The sequence below is a fragment of the Rhodamnia argentea genome, chromosome 3, assembly GCF_020921035.1.
Source record: "Rhodamnia argentea isolate NSW1041297 chromosome 3, ASM2092103v1, whole genome shotgun sequence".
Taxonomy (NCBI): domain Eukaryota; kingdom Viridiplantae; phylum Streptophyta; class Magnoliopsida; order Myrtales; family Myrtaceae; genus Rhodamnia; species Rhodamnia argentea.
This window is the reverse complement of record NC_063152.1, coordinates 25,573,550-25,591,091: the sequence shown is the minus strand read 5'-3', so window position 1 is coordinate 25,591,091 and position 17,542 is coordinate 25,573,550. Positions and strand designations below refer to the sequence as shown.

General features: G+C 39.0%; 1 protein-coding gene across 1 annotated transcript; it reads right to left on the bottom strand.

Annotated features, from left to right (window-relative positions):
* Positions 1-600: 600 nt before the first annotated feature.
* Positions 601-17,541, bottom strand: LOC115756382 (tubulin-folding cofactor D). Its single transcript, XM_048276803.1, has 18 exons — positions 17,259-17,541; positions 15,631-16,175; positions 15,204-15,306; positions 14,718-14,894; positions 13,157-13,330; positions 6,704-6,820; positions 6,405-6,509; positions 5,319-5,489; positions 4,991-5,206; positions 3,906-4,104; positions 3,294-3,499; positions 2,978-3,193; positions 2,316-2,879; positions 1,968-2,228; positions 1,806-1,850; positions 1,304-1,489; positions 846-1,161; positions 601-794 (listed from the first exon to the last, which is right to left on the bottom strand). Exons 1-17 carry the CDS (start codon positions 17,463-17,465, stop codon positions 871-873), a joined length of 3,783 nt encoding a protein of 1,260 aa, XP_048132760.1. The 5' UTR covers positions 17,466-17,541; the 3' UTR covers positions 601-794; positions 846-870.
* Position 17,542: the final 1 nt, after the last annotated feature.

The window sequence follows — 17,542 nt, the reverse complement described above, 5'->3', positions numbered from 1 at the left end:
ATTAATTATTTCAAGCGATGTAAGTGATTATCATTAAAAAGATATTTTTCATGTTAATCATTTTTCATGGAATAACCGGAGCTTAAGTAGCTGATCATCCAATTGTTTTAGATTGGTATTAGTTTGACTTAATTTTGGATTCCTTTAAAAGTGAATATTCGAATATGTAATGACCGTCAAGAATTAATAACCATCTCATTTAAGCAGCCCAATTATTTAAGCAGCCCAATTAGAGGAATTGGATGTAGTCGACTAATCGATATTCTGTGGACCACTTATTTTTTGAGTGCTTAAAGACCAACATTGATTTACACCCACTTATCTGAGAAATTGTCTTCCACATCTCAATAGGTATTCATTACTTTCGGACATGAAGGCAGTCCCTTTTTTCATAGTTTGTATTCGTGTAATGAAGGCCTAGCCTGTCCAGTTCATGAGGTTGGGGAAGAGCCTTGTACCATGGGTAAATTAATGGCTGGGGGTAGTCACCGGAGGGACGCCGACCATCATTAATGTGGCAGCCTGAAGTCACAAATGATGAATGCATTCGAAGTCATTTCCTGTATTGTACAGACCAGCCATGCTATGAAGCTCATCATATGGTTCAGATAATTTGCGAGTCATGATCCACTTGAAGCCATCTGACAAACTATACACAAGTAATAGCTCTACTGCTGTGGGTCGAACACTGGCTTAGACTGCCAAGCTGCCAGGCACCATCTCCTCTAAATTCACAAGTCCCCCAGGAGATTGGAAGTTTGATTTGGGTGCAAACATGAACTTTTTCCTAGCCAGGCACAAACCTACGCTACTAAAAAGGGAATGAACCAATTGATACAAATCGCTTAAAATTCAGTTGATATAAATCCCTCAAAATCCAGTAGAATCAACAAGTGAAGAATATGAGGCATTCTCATCCGTTGAAGTAGCCTGCTTCAGGCCTTCGTTTTTTAACCGGACCGTATGAGTCTTGAGATTAATCCCCATCTCAAGCCCAGCTATCTCAAACAGCTGTAACCTCTGCTGCTTTGCAGTTTCAAGGTCACCTTCCCAGCAAGTTTCCGAAATAATTTCAAGCGCTTTCTCCATCTTGTCCTCTGATACAAGATCCCCACCTTGCAGAAGAACAAGATAAATCTGTTCGGCTGAAGCTTTACGTATCTGTAGAGGAAACTATCGATGAGCATACAAGGAAAGAGTCTAGTCAATCCACTAACAAACTGGAAAACTGGAACTTCCATCACCTGGGTTGAGAGTACAACTTAAGGAAACTAACGTAGCAAATTGGTCAAGGAGAACCCACCTTAGGGTATCGATGTCCGAGAAAGGTCAGCAGATGAGAGAAGGCTCGAGAGTTCACTGGTTCTGAAACTGAAGCTATAAACCCGAGTATGGCAATGCCTGAATATAACTTAGTGAAGTCCTTTGACCCTTTCAATTCGATGGCCAGAGAATCTAGAAGGCCATTGCAAAACAATGACGTATGAGCCTGCATGATATCATAACGTAGGGTCATACCAATAACTCAGCATCGAACTAGAATAAAGAAAACATACTTTTCTTCGCTCCTATCAAAAGTAATCTGATTAAAACTCCAGCAATTGGCTATTGAAACAAAGGTGTGAAATTGCTTTATAGATCCAACTATCATCAATCAAGTAGCTTGCATAAACAGAAAATTAGCTGCTAAAAATGACCAAGCAGACATAAAGCTTCCCCACCCTCATCAAAAATTAAAAAATGTGCCATAGCAGTTACCAGCATAGCCGCCTAAGGAACACACGAGCAAGAAACATTTATCTGACCTGCATATTCAAGAAAATTCTCTTGCTGTAAAGTATTTCAATTGTCTGCAAAACAGAAGCATCTTCCAATTAGTCATGGCTTCAACAATTAGAAACTCGGACTACATGAGTTACTCTTGTGCAGGGAAAGCAATGACCCTCAGAAGCACATTATAGCAGTACCTTCAGAGTAGGCGTGATAACTCTGTCGCATTTCCTGTACTGTTCAAGAACCCAAAGAACGTCACTGCTAAGAATATACTCTCTGGACTTCCTTGTATCATTGTCTTCACCTTGAAGATACTCCAACAAAGCTGAAGTAGATGCCTTCCTCAATGAATCTTGCAAACCTCCAATGGAGATAACTAACCCAGACACTAGAGGCTTACTATAGCAACTTACTTGAAGTAACTGTACAAAACGAGGATATGAGAAGGTGGGTACCTGCAAGAAATGGCGCCAAGGCACAGGGAAAAAACTTCATTCTATGGTGACAAAATAAACGAGGAAAAAGAAGTCATCTGTACATACCCCCCATTTTAGGCCCTTTTTATTCGGAATGATTTCTTCCAGCTTCTCCCTGTGAGGTATAAAGGGGACAAAAATTTCCCTGTTGTACAAAACCCTTTGCAGAACAGTGGCGGCTGCTTCTCTTAATTTGTCCATTTTCTCTACAGCTTGTTTAACAAGTCCTGCAACTAAAGTGGTGGCGAGATTGGTATCAAAAAGCAATCTGCTGTCATTCTCAACCAATTCATCATTTGACAAGTTCGGTAAATGTTCAACCCCAAGCGGCCTCGCAGAGGAACTCAAGCTATCTCTCTTACACAGTATGTATGTACATCTTTCAAGGCCATCCATGGCAGCTTCCCGTACCCAAGAACCAACATCACCACGGTTATCAATCGAGTAGTCATCAAGAGCATTAAATAAGCTCATCATTACTTCCTTCTTTATCAGAAGGTACAGAGACATAACATCCTCCTCAGCAAGAGCAGAAGCCTGCTCTCTTTCTTGAGTTAGGGTCTCACAAACTGATATGAGTCCTTTGACAGCATTTACTCGTGCTTCAGCATCTCTATCTTCAGGGTTATCCTGAGCATAAATTCCATTAGCATATAAGCTCGTCAAATACTCTTTCATGGTAGAACACAGAAAAGACAACTGTGACAGAATTCTTCTACCAGGCTCACCTCTATTGCACAAGCACCAGAAAGCTTGATTAAGACATCTTTCCATTTGGTGGCCAAAAACTGATATGGTAAAACGCCTAATGCCAATGCACATCCTCTCCGCACTGCCACATTTTGATTGCTTAACTGATCCAGATACATTGTTGTTGCATCAGAGGGACCTCCATCACCAAAATATGCAACAGTAAAATGTTTCAAGGCTCTAACAGCAGCATTCTGTTTAGCAAAGGAGAATAAAATTAGAATGACTGAGAAAATCATGAAAACTAAAAGCAAAAGCTGGTTTTCCTGAAATTCTTTTCCAGGAAACATTCACCTGTATCTGAGAATTAGGATGTCTCAAGTTCTCACTGAGGGTATCAAGTAAACTCCGAATTATCTTCTTAGGTACCAACAAGTGAGACAATGAGATGCACTCAATAAGTCGGGAAACAGCTGCTCGCATTATCTCTCCACCTTTCCCTCGGTAGAGCCGTGCTTTTTCTATTGCAGGAATTATACCAGCAACTTTTTTCTGCTTATCTGTACATACGGACATACCATAAAAACCTAGTACACCGGATTTGCATCTAGTAGCTAAAAGCAAAACATTCTAACAATGTTAATTGCTCGTTAATAGCATGCAACACAATCACTCCAAAATAATGATATCTGGTGAACCTGTTCTCCTCCGGGAATTTTACGCTTCTACCAAGTAAAATGGACAAATTTCCAAGTTGAGTAAATAGCTGTAGGGTTAGAACACTTAATAGATATAGCTATACCTATTCATACTCACCCTAATAATAGCCTGTTTCATCAGTAAAAGTTCCAATGAGCTAATCATTTCAAAGCAAATCAATCTATAAAATCCTGAAAACTCTAAAGAATCCAAGAGCAAGACTTTGACATATTTTACTGATTGACAAGAAGATTAAAGGGCACTAACCATCTGGAAGAGGATAATGACATTGATACAAAGACAAAACAAGTTCTGCAGCTGCTAAGGTCGCACCATGGCGCATGCACAAATCTGATGATAAAGTGCAAGGAATCAACTTCTCCAGAATATAATTTGCAAAATATTCAGGATCATATTTGACAAGAGCAGAAAGTGCTTCTGCAGCAAGTTCCCTTAAGCTTTTATCCTGAAGAGATCAAAGGTAAGGAGCTGACAAGCTCTTGGAGATACAGGCGAAGATAAAAGTAGGTAGGTACAATGATATAATTATCATTTTAAGCAGACATGTCATCTCAAAATTAGTGTGAGCAGGCGAAATGAAAGAATAGGTATAAAATCTTGGTAATTTATGCTTAAACCACTGTCATTGAAGATCTAACTGTGTTAGCTACAAAAGGAGAAGACAAATCAAGTGAAGCTGATTAAATGCAATTGCATGAATTAAGAACTAACAAAGAACCTACAGACTGATGAATGCTCCAAACGTGTATAGTAAATTTGAACAGAGTTAGCACCCCAAAACGTTTCATTTACAGTAAGCTACTAGCATAATTTTGAATATAGTGCTCAATAAACTGCAAATACCCCTCTTCCATCCACCAGCTTCCTTGAAATCATCATTTGACTGGTCCAAAGAAGTATTTCACTAATGCCTTTCAGTCACCAAGTCCTAATGGAACTATAAGTATCACAAATAATCCTAGAAAATATTCAACACTTTACACCATTAGAGATTCATATCTTGGCCAACAACTTTTACCTTAATAACAACATCATTTGGAAATCTCATTCACAAAGTCAGAGAAGTAATAACACACAAAACTGGAAGAAAAAAAAGAGCTACCAAAGATGAAACAAGAAAAAGAAAATGGAAAATATCCAAAAGTGAAGCAAACCACTAGTCAAGCTACTTAATTCAGTTGCATAAGCTAGATCCTTTAACAAAAATATCAAGAAGAAACTGGGCACACGCAGTCCAATTCAATATTCCAACTTCAGCAACCAGAAGCGGAATCTTGGACAAAGTTATATATACTTTATGGTGATTTTAGATCGTTAAAGGAAATACTTACCCAGTGACAAATTTTGCTGTTCAGCAGTTCTTCCGCAAATGCATGAAGATACCCCTCATATTGTGCTATACAAACAGCAACATGGAGGTAAGAGTTCACTCGCGATGAGAGAGAAAAATAATCTGCTGCATTTACTATGTCGATGCCATGAGGATAACTTCCTTGTCTTCCTATGTTCTCTTGAAAAGCTGCTGCAGAAGCTCTCCTACAGTTCACCTAAGAAGATACGTTAAAATTCTCAATAGAACAGAATAACGTGATACCTTTTTGATGGATAAGGAGAAATTGGAATAGTAGATAGTATTCGAAGAACTGCTGTGCTTCACACCTCACGATCATAGCAAGCCACTGTTAAAAGATGAGGAGCCAACTGGTCCAATATGTTTCTCATATCCGCATGATAATATGCACGTCCAAAAGCCCAGCAAACATAGGCAGCAGCATCACGTACATGAGATCCAACACTATGGGGACCTCTCCGTATATCATAATGCAGAGCCTATAATGCAATTTAAATAACAATCAGCACAATCTGCGGAGTAACGTCCCCTTCCCCCAACCAACCCCACACCACCCCCCCTCCCCCAAAAAAAAAATAAATAAATAAATAAAAACACCAAAAAAGAAAAAAGAAAACAACCCCCCTCTTCTTTTCTTCTCAAGGTAGAAACAATCCATAGGAATGACGTACAGATTAATAACACCTATAACCAGGATATGCAGCCGAATGCTTTGTAAAAACCATTTACGAAAGTCCTAGTCAGATGCTCATCCAATTAAAGAAAAGAAGTCCAGAAAAATGACTATATGAGCACGAGCAGAGATAGCTTTTGGCCTACGCCCGCCACACCAGCAAAGACCAAAAAAATGGTGCTTACATCCTCCAAAAAACAATAGCATGATTGCATACAATGCATGACTATGCCAAAAATACTGTGCGCTCAAAGGTCTAACTCTTTCCTGACGCACTGCACACGCAAACAAACATTATCATTTAATCTTATTCTGGTGTTTGCAGTAAAACAGATTCCCATTGGTTTTCTTACTATTATTGAGAAAGAACATGCAAGAAATGGCATTGCCCAAAGAAAACCAACCTTATCATAGAACCCATCTAATTGAACGCATGAATTTCGCTTGCAATTATTATACTGAAATGGAAAACTATAGTGATGACCTTTTCTTTCTTGCCCATGAAAAATTAATCACAAGGCCACTTCATTTATTTTCTATTGTCGAAGATTTTACTTAAGTTAGGACCCTCTGAGATATTGACTAAGTAGTTATAGTGCAGAAGGAAATTCCAAGATAAACTAGTAGATTGTAGAAACCCTCAAACATCATCCAACAGAAGAATACTGACGTAAATTGGGTAGAATGATATTTTATCAGAGGAACTAAATTGGGCCCCAACCTTCACAACCACTGGAACTACTTTGGGAAGACTATTTGGCAGCAATAGTCCTCTTCTTGCTAGTTCGGCCAGTGCTAAGCATCCCCCATGCCAGGAACCATCTCCCTGGAACACCAGGGCAGGTCAAAGTAAAAACACAAGTAAAACTGCTTTTTATTATTAGTAACACAACTAAAATTGCTAGTATTGAAGAGACAAAAGTCAGAGGAATAAACTGAAAAGCTACAACATGGAAAACTCGCAACATTGTTATGAAGGACGTGAAATGAAAATAAAGTGAGAGAAACTACATGGGATACCTCTCCAGGAGAAAACAGCTCAAGGACGGATGACAGGACCTCTTCTGCAAGAATCGAAGTTAAACGGGAAGTTATGCGGCCAATACCTTTAGCAGCAGACCAGCGCACAACCGTATCCTGGATCAGAGATAATCCGGTCATCAGACATATATTTCCATATACGTAGATTTTGACATGGTGAAAAGGAAGCGAATTGCATGAAGCCAACTTAGATATACTGCTTCAGTACAAACATTTGATTGATTCGCGATCTCAAATTCCCAGCATCATAATTTATTCTACTTATGCAAAGGAAAATTATTGCTAGGCACCAAAGGCTGCAACCCTTTAACAATCTTGGTCATGAATGTCTCACATTGCAGCTGTTCTATTTAAAAAATGACCTCCACTGTCTCCCTAATGAAATGAATCACTTATCTCTACTAGCAAGCATGACAACTCCTTGTTCCGCAAATATTATTATATTTGTGTCTCTACCAAATTAAGAAATGAGGAGACATCAACAAGACCAGTTTCTTATGATCTAGGTGGCTCATTTGAAGCCCAAACTTCCATATCTGTCGAGAGCCATTCCCAGCCCATTTTTGAGATTAATAAAATGAGAACATGTGGCTCTAGCTCATAGACAACAAAAAAATGCATTCCTGACACAGGTTCAGCACCTGTTTCTAGTGTTCTGTCGTTATTGTCGGCTCTTGGAATCCCATGGTTTCAAATGTTTGACCATAACATTCGTAGATCATAAATTTGAAGGACAAAGTTTGACAACAAAGTGCTGGCTTGATGACCTCCACATTCCCTGCATCTTATCAAACTAGACAGAACCACTTCATGCAAAAAGACCCTCCGGTGCACTGCTACAGAAAAAAGTAAATTGACGAGAAGGAAAAGCATCTGTTATTTTTGTCATGAATGTCTGTAAGGTAGCATCCATTTCACAGCAATGCAGCCAACACAATCATGCAAGATGATATTTGTTCAAATATTGACTTTTCTACCAAGTTTAATGAACATGTACTTTGCAATTCATATAAGACTCCTAGAAGGATCAAGGTTTTTCTTTCAATATAATTAGTATCAACTAGGATTTGAGAATCATCAGGATTTTACCATGTTTCTATTCCAAGATATTATGTTTCCTTTTCCAATTTTGTTTAGGAATAGTATTTTTGGAAGATTCTATAAATATCGTCATAATTCTTTCTTTTCAATAAAGTTGATGAATTATCAGATTTTGCAGACACTTCAGATTGTGTGATGGCATTTTTCTCTCAGGTGTGATATTTAGGAAGCTTATGGTGCGATGCCTGCGTTCAATAGGAATTTCTATTCAAATTCTCAGTTGGTAGGCTCACTCTATGGGACTTATTCTGATGAAAAATTGCTGAATTATCATGAATTTTAGGTCCTAATTATTAGGAATAGCTGTAATTAATTAGCTAGGAAATGATTTCTTGGTATCCCATAATTTGTGGGATTGGTCCCGTAATTTGTGGGATTACAAAATCTGTTTTTTTCAGATCTGCTAGCTGCATTTTTCAGATCTGTTTTTCTCTTTAGCTTGTACTTAACATAGCCCTATAAATAGCTTTGTAATAGTGGTACAAGATGAAATGAGAATTATCACAGTTCTTTTCTCTAAATTTTTCATGGTATCAGAGCTTTCGCCTCGGTTTTTTTTTTTTCTGGGATAGTGTTGCAGTGCAGCCTTCATTGCCTCAATAATCTTCCAATCACAGCCTTCATTGGTGGATTTGTTTTTGCAGCCTTCATTGCTGCAATATTCGTCCAATCACAGCCTTATTGTTGGATTTGTTTTTGCAGCCTTTATCGCTTGCTGCAATAATCTTTTAAATCACAGCCTTCGTTGCTGGATTTGTTTTTGTGCTTAACAAATTGATCGCAACCGTCATTGTTGCGATCTTCCTTTTCGAGTACTTTCCCTTGTTTTTTCGCCATACCTGGAAATATCCATATCTAAGACAAATTCAAGCTGACGAGGCCAATACTAACCACATGACCGGAGATCTACAAAATTTGACGGCAAAATATAGGCTGAATGAGAAGAATTATCTCCTTTTAGGGCATCTTGAAACGCCCTATGGTGCATGTTCTTTGGCACTCTCAGGTAAGCCTCCATTCTCTTTTGGTCCAAGTGCCTCAGAAACACTTTCTAGTGAAGCTTGGATAATAGACTCAGGTGTTACGGATCACATGACTCACACTTCACATTTTTTTAGTACCTATACCCCATGTCCAAGCAATAGAAAAATAGCAGTCGCAAACGGTTCCCTGGCCACTGTTAAAGGAATTGGTGATATCCATATTACGCCCATTCTCACTCTCAAAGGTGTCCTCCATGTGCCAAAACTATCAATCTTGTCTCCATACAAAAGCTCACCAAAGAGCTCAAATGTTATGCAAGTTTTTACCCTACCTACTGTGTTTTTCAGGAACAGGATTCGGAGAGGAAGATTGGACTTGCTAAGGAAAGGAATGGGTTGTACTATCTTGAGACGCCAAGGGTTTCGAAGAAAGTCGTGAATAATTCATCCTTGCCATTTCTTAGTACTTCAAATAAAGATGTCATTTGGCTTTATCAATTTTTCTTTGGTCATCCATCTTTATGTGTCTTAAACATCATGTTTCCTTATTTGTTTAAAGGATTAGACATGAGTGAATTTTAGTGTGATACTTGTGAATTTGCTAAGCACACTCGTGTATCTTTTCCTATTAACAACAAACGAAGTTCTCATCCTTTTGATTTATTCACAGTGACATTTAGGGACCCTCCACAATTCCAAATATCTCGGGGGCTCAATGGTTTGTTTCTCTAATCGATGATTGCCCTAGGGTCACATGGATATTCTTACTCAAACACAAATATGAAGTACATAGTATTGTTCCTAATTTCCATTCCATGGTTCAAAACCAATTTGGAGTCAAAATTAAGAGCTTTAGGTCAGATAATGCCCGAGATTACTTTAAATCAAATCTTGTCAACCTTTTTCCAAAAGGAAGGGATCATTCATGATTCATCTTGTGTAAACACACCACAACAAAATGGGGTTGCTGAAAGGAAAAACAGTCATTTGCTTAACACTACTGGAGCATTATTGTTTCATGGGGAATGTCCCCAAGTCATAGTGGGGGAAGCTGTCCTTACATCTACATACATGATTAATAGACTACCATCAAGAGTATCAAATTTCAAAACTCCTATGGCTATTCTTTCCGGCTTTTATCCTCATTTCAGGAAAACAAATAATCTCACACCTAGAGTCTTCAGTTGCACCTCATTCGTACATGTTCATATTCAACAAAGGGGGAAACTAGATCCCAAAGCAATCAAGTGTGTCTTTCTTGGCTATTCCTCTACACAAAAGGGGTATAAATGTTATCATCCGCCTTCTAGAAAAACCTACTTATCAGCCGATGTTACATTTGTAGAAAACAAACCTTACTTTCCACAGTCTTATCTTCAGGGGGAGAAATCATTAGTGAAAGATAAAGACTTTGAATATCTTAATCTTGACTTGCCTCCTAATAATTTTACAATTCAAGCTCCCACTTCTGATCAACCGGTCTCTGATCAATCAGCTCCTGACCAATCAATTTCTCATGAATCAGTTCCTACTGCTTCCATCCCGGACTCGCTCCCTACGTCCGAGTCTATTGCGGAACAAGTGTCCACTCCTGCATCTACCCGTATTTATGACTCTGAGATTTCCTCAGGTGTACTCAAGAGAGGCAACTATTCTAGACCAAACACAGGTTCAAGACTCCCATCCGAGTTTTGCAAATGAATGTCTGGTAAGTTACGACTCTCCTTTGCATGAACAATCAATTGTTATGCTAGAAAATGACTCGCACCTTCTCATTCCTATTAGAAAAGGTACAAGAGTGTGCACAAAGCGACCCTTATATCCACTATCTCACTATGTGTCACTCGAATGCCTATCACCACCTCATAGAAATTTCATTGAGTCTGAACACCATTGCTATTCCTAATGTTTTATCTGAGGCATTGTCTAAAGAAGAATGGAGGAATGCAATGAGAGAAGAAATGGATGCACTGGAAAAAAGCAAGACTTGGGAGATTGTTGACAAACCGAAGGGAAAAAATCTTGTGGGCCACAAATGGGTTTTTACCTTGAAATATAAAGCTGATGGTTCTCTTGAGAGATATAAAGCAACATTGGTGGCAAAAGGTTATACTCAGACTTACGGAGTAGATTATCAGGAGACATTTGCTCCGGTGGCAAAGATGAACACTGTGAGAATCTTACTTTCTCTGGGGGCCAACTTTATTTAGCAACTTCAACAATATGATGTGAAAAACGCATTCTTACATGGAGACCTAGAAGAGGAGATGTACATGAGTATTCCACCAGGCTTTGAAGGAGAAAGGGCAACAAACCAAGCATGCAGATTACCAAAAGTCCTATATGGGCTCAAGTAATCGCCTAGAGCCTGGTTTGGGAGATTTTCCAGAGTTATGAAAGCTTCGGGCTACAAACAAAGCCAAGGGGATCACACACTCTTCATTAAGCATTTGGCAACAAGGAGAGTGACGGCACTTATAGTGTACGTCGATGATATTATTGTCACAGGTGACGATGATAAGGAGAAACAGGAGCTAAAACGCTGTTTGATTAAAGAGTTTGAAATAAAGGAGCTGGGAAAACTCAAATACTTCCTTGGCATTGAAGTTTCTTACTCAAGACAAGGAATTTTTGTCTCACAACAGAAGTATGTGACCGATCTCTTGAAGGAAACTAGAAAACTTGGTTGTAAACCAGTGGCTACACCTACTAAGCCTAATAAAAAACTTGGGGAGGCAAAGGATGAACCTACTGTAGATCAAGAAATGTATCAAAGATTGGTTGGGAAACTCATATATCTGGCTCATACTAGGCCTGATATTGCCTATTCAATTAATGTGATTGGTCAGTTTATGCATGACCCAAGAGAATCACACTTACAAGCTATCAATCGAGTGCTACATTACTTGAAAGGAAGTCCCGGAAAAGGAGTTCTATTCAGAAGAAATCGAAAACTTGTGCTAGAAGCTCATACCGATGCTGACTATGCAGGATCATTGGTGGACAGAAGGTCAACATCTAGTTATTGCACATTTGTTGATGGAAGTTTAGTGACTTGGAGAAGTAAAAAACAGAATGTAGTAGAAAAATCAAGAGCTGAATCAGAATTTCAAGCAATGGCCCATGGAATATGCAAGCTATTATGGCTCAAAATCATCCTAGAAAATTTGAAAATCGAGTGGGAGGGTCCTACGAAGCTGTATTGTGATAATAAATCAGCAATTAACATTGCTCATAACCCTGTACAGCATGATAGGACGAAGTATATTGAAATTGACAGACACTTCATCAAAGAAAAGCTAGAAGAGGGGTTGATCTGCATGTCCTACATACCTTCTGGAAATCAACTCGCAGATGTGCTAGCCAAAGGACTTAATGGTGGGATCTTTCACGAAATAATTTCCAAGCTGGGAATGGAAGACATCTATTCTTCAGCTTGAGGGCGAGTGTTGAATTATCCTGATTTTTAGGTCCTAATTATTAGGAACAGCTGGTCCCAACTATTAGGAATAGCTGTAATTAATTAGCTAGGAAATGATTTATTAGTATCCCATGATATGTGGGATTGCTCCCATAATTTGTGGGATTACAATAGCTGTTTTTTTCAGATCTGCTAGCTGTATTTTTCAGATCTATTTTTCTCTTTAGCTTGTACTTAATATAGTCCTATAAATAGCTTTGTAATAGTGGTACAAGATGAAATGAGAATTATCACAATTCTTTTCTCTCAATTCTTCAAAAATATATGTATATGTATCCTACATCACATTGTATGGGCATGATAATACCACAGACCTTGTGTTTGTTTTCAAAGGAAAATGTTGAAAAGAAAGGGTCAGATGAGTCAGTTAAATCTTTTAAGGAGCTAATAACTATTCACATGTATTGAATGTTTCGTGAAAATCAACAACCAAGCGTTGTCATGCTTCTGGTAAGGAGAAGAATAATTAATGTCTCTAATAGGAGAAAATTGGCCACGTGATTGGGGAAACCATTAAAAAGAAATTAACAGCCACAAGGGAACAAGCATATTACTAGACAATGGATTATTGGCCATAATGGACAGTAACATATACCCAACAGATTATCACACTAAACAATTAATAACAATGGCTAGATTTTCGTTTGTAGATTTTTCTACTCAAATTACTAAGCATACCTCATCAGGGTTTTGGTAAATAGTCAAAAATGATTATTTTCCTTCGCTCAACTTGAAATATGAATTCAGAACAGTGATTCTCATTTGTCTTCTAACAAGTTAAAATCTAATCTCTTCAGCTGTGCATCTTACCACAAAGCAGGACAATTGAAAAGGTTATTGCACTAGAAGTCTGCCCATCAGACATACCGTATCTCTCAACCCAGAAAGCAAAACTTCCATGATCTCTTCTATGATTTCTGGTACATCCACATCATCATCCTGCATGCTCTGCAAAATAACTCCTGAGGTTGCACCAGCATCAAGTTGGTCCAACTTCTGGGAGGCACTTGAGACATTTCCCCCCAGTGACCTCGTTCTACTCTGCCAGGCATAGGGAAGAGGCATAGAAACAGCTACTAAATAAGCTTTTTGAAAATTGTCAACCAAAAAAAAAAGTAAGCTTTTTGAAAACTGGTCATTTTGATGACCCAGAAAAGGACATCAAACCTGCTTTTAGTAACTGTAATCTAGAAACGACATGAGAAATTTTAGTTCGACTGCCATACAAACATCATCAAATTTCACTACTAACTAGTCAAATAAGTAGTGTAACCAAATTGTAAGAATAACGTAGAAATTTAACTCATAAAAAGTACACAAATTTATATTTTACCTTCGTGACTTACATTGGAGCTTTATGAAACATTTTTTTCTGTACTTTCTCAAACTAAGCACAAAATTATTCACAGAAAATCCGACCAAGAAATTCAAATGTCCACAAAAAGCTCTGGGTAACAAAAGTACTTCAAACTTCTGATAAATAACCCATCAAGTAGAAAAATCCAACCAAGAAATGCAAAATGTCCACAAAAAGCTCTGGGTAGCAAAAGCACTTCAAACTTTTGATATATGACCCACAAGCATGTTGGGATAATAGCGCAAATGCATGGACTCTACCTCATCGTTTTCTGACATAAAATAAGCCATCCAAAGAACAGGTCAGTAGACAAACACAAAGACCAGAACCAACTATTCAAAGTATCTAAAAACACCTTATGTGATGCACAACCTTACCCTAATTTGACTTCTGGACAAACTTGATCAACCTTATTCAAATAATATTGGGTTCAACTATTAAGATGCTAAGTTGTAAGACTAGCAAGAAATCTGCTAACATAAACATGAAAATTATACTCTCATCTCCTGCCAATCTGCATATTCTATCAGAAATCAGGATTATTCTAAAGAGGCAAGTGCTCTAGCAAATCTAATAACAAAGGTTAAACAAAGCCAATATGTCCAATGTTCGAACAAATATATATGTGTGTGTGTGTGCATGTGTGCACGCGTGTGTGTCCAATGTACGACACAACTATGCATTTTCAACTAAAATTGCAAAAAGAAAATACAAGAACAGTGCAGTACGAAGAGAACGAAAGATCTATAATGCCTACAACTGCAATCTACACAAGGACATTACCTGAGAATAACCTTGAATTTTCGGTGCAGCCGTATCATTGTTTGTATAAATTAGAAATTCGTTCTAAACAGTTACTGACCCCACTTTACAAAAGACACCCAGCACAAGTACTACATGGCATAAAGCATACGCTTGGATTGAGATAAGTCAAGCAGTTCTTTTGGATGATGTTTGCATTAGCATTAGCACAACATTAAGCACACAGGGCAATGGTACATTGGGAAATTAGTACACGATCTTCAGAATAAGTCTGTAAAAAGAGACCTACGAAACCGTTCATGTACTAACCACATAGCGCCATGATGGTAATTGATAAGGAAGGCAAGTGAGGCCAATTCGCTGACTCAACTTCACCAAAAATTTACGAAGTAAAGGACTCCGGGCAGCAGTGGCAGATTTGCCTAAGCTTGAGATGTCATTCCACACGCTGGCGACTATATCAAGTAAGAGATTCCGACTACCTGCCTGGCCAAAATGGGACATGAGGAAAAATAGAAGAAAACAAAGGCATAAGAGAATTATTAGAGGGAAGAGGAGCATCTAGACGGCATAAGTAAAGGCCATGCCTCATCAGTGATATTGTATCCACTAACCAGCTAATGTGCAAGAAATCTCACCAATTTATCCCTAAACTAGAAGAATGGATCATATGAATAAACAGTAACTTCATCAAGAAAATTCCGAGAGAGAGAGAGAGAGGCTTCAGGTATGTACACGTATATTGTCAGTCAAAAACCTATTAACCAACATGTCCACTTGATGTGACAAAAGTACCTTAAAAAGGGCTGCCAGAGCTTCCACTACTCCCAGTAACTGGAAGTGACCCATGACATCATCTTTACTGGAAGAGAGAACTTCATGTGCCCAGTCAATAAATCTGAAGGTGAACATGGAAACAAAATAAGCAGGGGCATATAAACTGACAGACACAAATAAAACAAAACAGAAAAACGAGATATCTTTGAGCCAAGTCACACTAAAAAGTTGACGTTTGACATTTCAATAGACATTGAGACACTTTGGAATGGAAATACCTTGGAAGAGGCTTTCTCAAGAATCCCACTTCTAGAAAAACTTCGCAAAAAAAAATGGGGAAAAAAGGAAAAGAAAAAACCATTTAGGAAGTACAGGAACTTTGGAGTTTTCTTTTCCCTCTATTCCTGATTCAGCAATGTAACGGAATTACCACGAAGAGAGTAACCTGATAAATGCTTTTGGCATGTCTGGACGCGTCAGAAGTCTTGATAGCAGCAATCCAGATATGGTTCGCATTGGACCAGCACTTGAAAGGTAGTCCTTACAGAATCCCAGTACTCTTGACACCAAAGGGGACGGCTCAAGTTCTCCCAGCTCATTATTGCAGGCAATACTTGAGTCAACAGAAGCAATGTCAAAGGGAACCAAAACAAGAATAGAAAGCCACAAAAGGATCACACATTTTGCTTCCATTTCGCCAGTACTTTCGTGTCGCAGTGACGTTACTGAGTTTGTGTCGTGGCACTTCTCCAAAAGAGATACCGCAAGTTCCAAATCAGAAACTTGATGTGGGAAGAACTTGATCACAGCCTTATAACCACATACAGTGACAAGGGAATATATGATTATGCATATGGGCTTGATTATATCGAGAATTTCATCAGATGCCCCTACTTCCATTGTTCTGGAGCGAACAATGAACATCAGTGGTGAAACCATGCTGTCCAAATAAGGTTCTATAAGCTGACCCTGTTCTTGATACTTGTCCATCTGCATGCACAAGATTAAAGTTTACCATATTTCAAAACAAATCCTTCCAATGAGGAATTCCTAAAGAGAATATGCTAAAACCAGAGTACAAAAGATCCAGCATATAAGAAAAACCAGAGAAGTCAAAAGCTTGAGCAGTCACACATGTTACAGGCGGAAAGGTACTATTTCAATTCACAGCAAAAACACAGTAGAGGTTTTGTAATATTCACACATCTGCACACGAACCTTCCCTAGTTATTTTCTTTATCCTCCACTAACCGATCAGCCAGAAAGAGCAATTTATTAGACTATGATGATCTAATATTTTGACAATGCTTTGACTTATGTGCATTGTCAGAAGATTAAACAAACAGGGGACAACAGATTTTTCAGATAGTTTTAAGGTGCGAAAAAGCATCATAAACTGAAGGAAAGGAATATCGACAGCTTCAAGCTTACATCAGACTAATTTTGCTCACGGCGTGACCAGAAGTCCCAGCTCCCATGACCACGAAACCATAGTAAAGAGGAGAGAGGGGGGGGAAGGGGGGTGTTGTGTGGGGGGTGGGGGGTGGTGTGGCGCGGAGGAACTTTCTTAAAGAAGCTACTCCATTTTCATGCGCCCAAAAGGTTCCAATGTTTTTTGCCAAAATAACATTATTAACAAACAAAGAATGCACCCATAGAAGTGCACGAGAAGCAGAACAAGCTGGAGAACAGTGGAGACCCATTCAGACTCCTAAGGATGAGGTCCTGCACTTTTCTCCTACTTCTTCCGAGCATATTTACACGGAATGCAGTTTGGTACAGACTCCCGAGCATTCACTAAAACAGTGTCATGCCAGCATTCGCTGTTGAGATTCAAACTGCAGTAAAATCCTTCCTCACTCGTCTTCACTTTAGATCAGTCTCATCTTCTTCTTTTGCTTCTCGATTATCGAAATTCTAACCACGAGAACAAGCGAGGGTTCCCTCAAAACTGAAATGCAAATCAGAACCGCATGTTCGCCTCACACAAAACACTCCGCACCGACGCGCAGCAGCCGGAAGTCGCACGAGCGGAAAGGGCGCAGAGAGAGGGAGAGGGAGAGAGGAAGTTACGATGGATCGGATCCTGTGGACGGAGGAGAAATCGGAGACACGGCCGTGGGAGATGATGCCGTCGAGGAGAGACTTGACGAGCTGCCATTCCTGGAGGAAATACTTCTGAAGCACCCGCTCCTTCGAGTCGTGCTCGTCGTCGTCCTCGTTGATGGGTGGAGCGAATAAATCTTCTACCTTCGCCTCCACGTCCACCGTCGTCGCCATGCGAGAGAGAGAGAGAGAGAGATGCAAGTAGCAGTAGATTCTAAGGACTAGCCTTCCACAGAGGATCGAGAAGGCCA

What these genes read in the sequence shown, in the direction of transcription:
- LOC115756382 (XM_048276803.1), bottom strand. Translation starts at nt 17,465, where the DNA reads ATGGCGACGACGGTGGACGTGGAGGCGAAGGTAGAAGATTTATTCGCT. An exon ending in AGCTGTTTTCTCCTGGAGAG is followed by an intron (nt 6,510 to 6,703) that starts GTATCCCATGTA and finishes CTGGTGTTCCAG; the next exon opens with GGAGATGGTTCCTGGCATGG. An exon ending in TTATCACGCCTACTCTGAAG is followed by an intron (nt 1,851 to 1,967) that starts GTACTGCTATAA and finishes TCTGTTTTGCAG; the next exon opens with ACAATTGAAATACTTTACAG.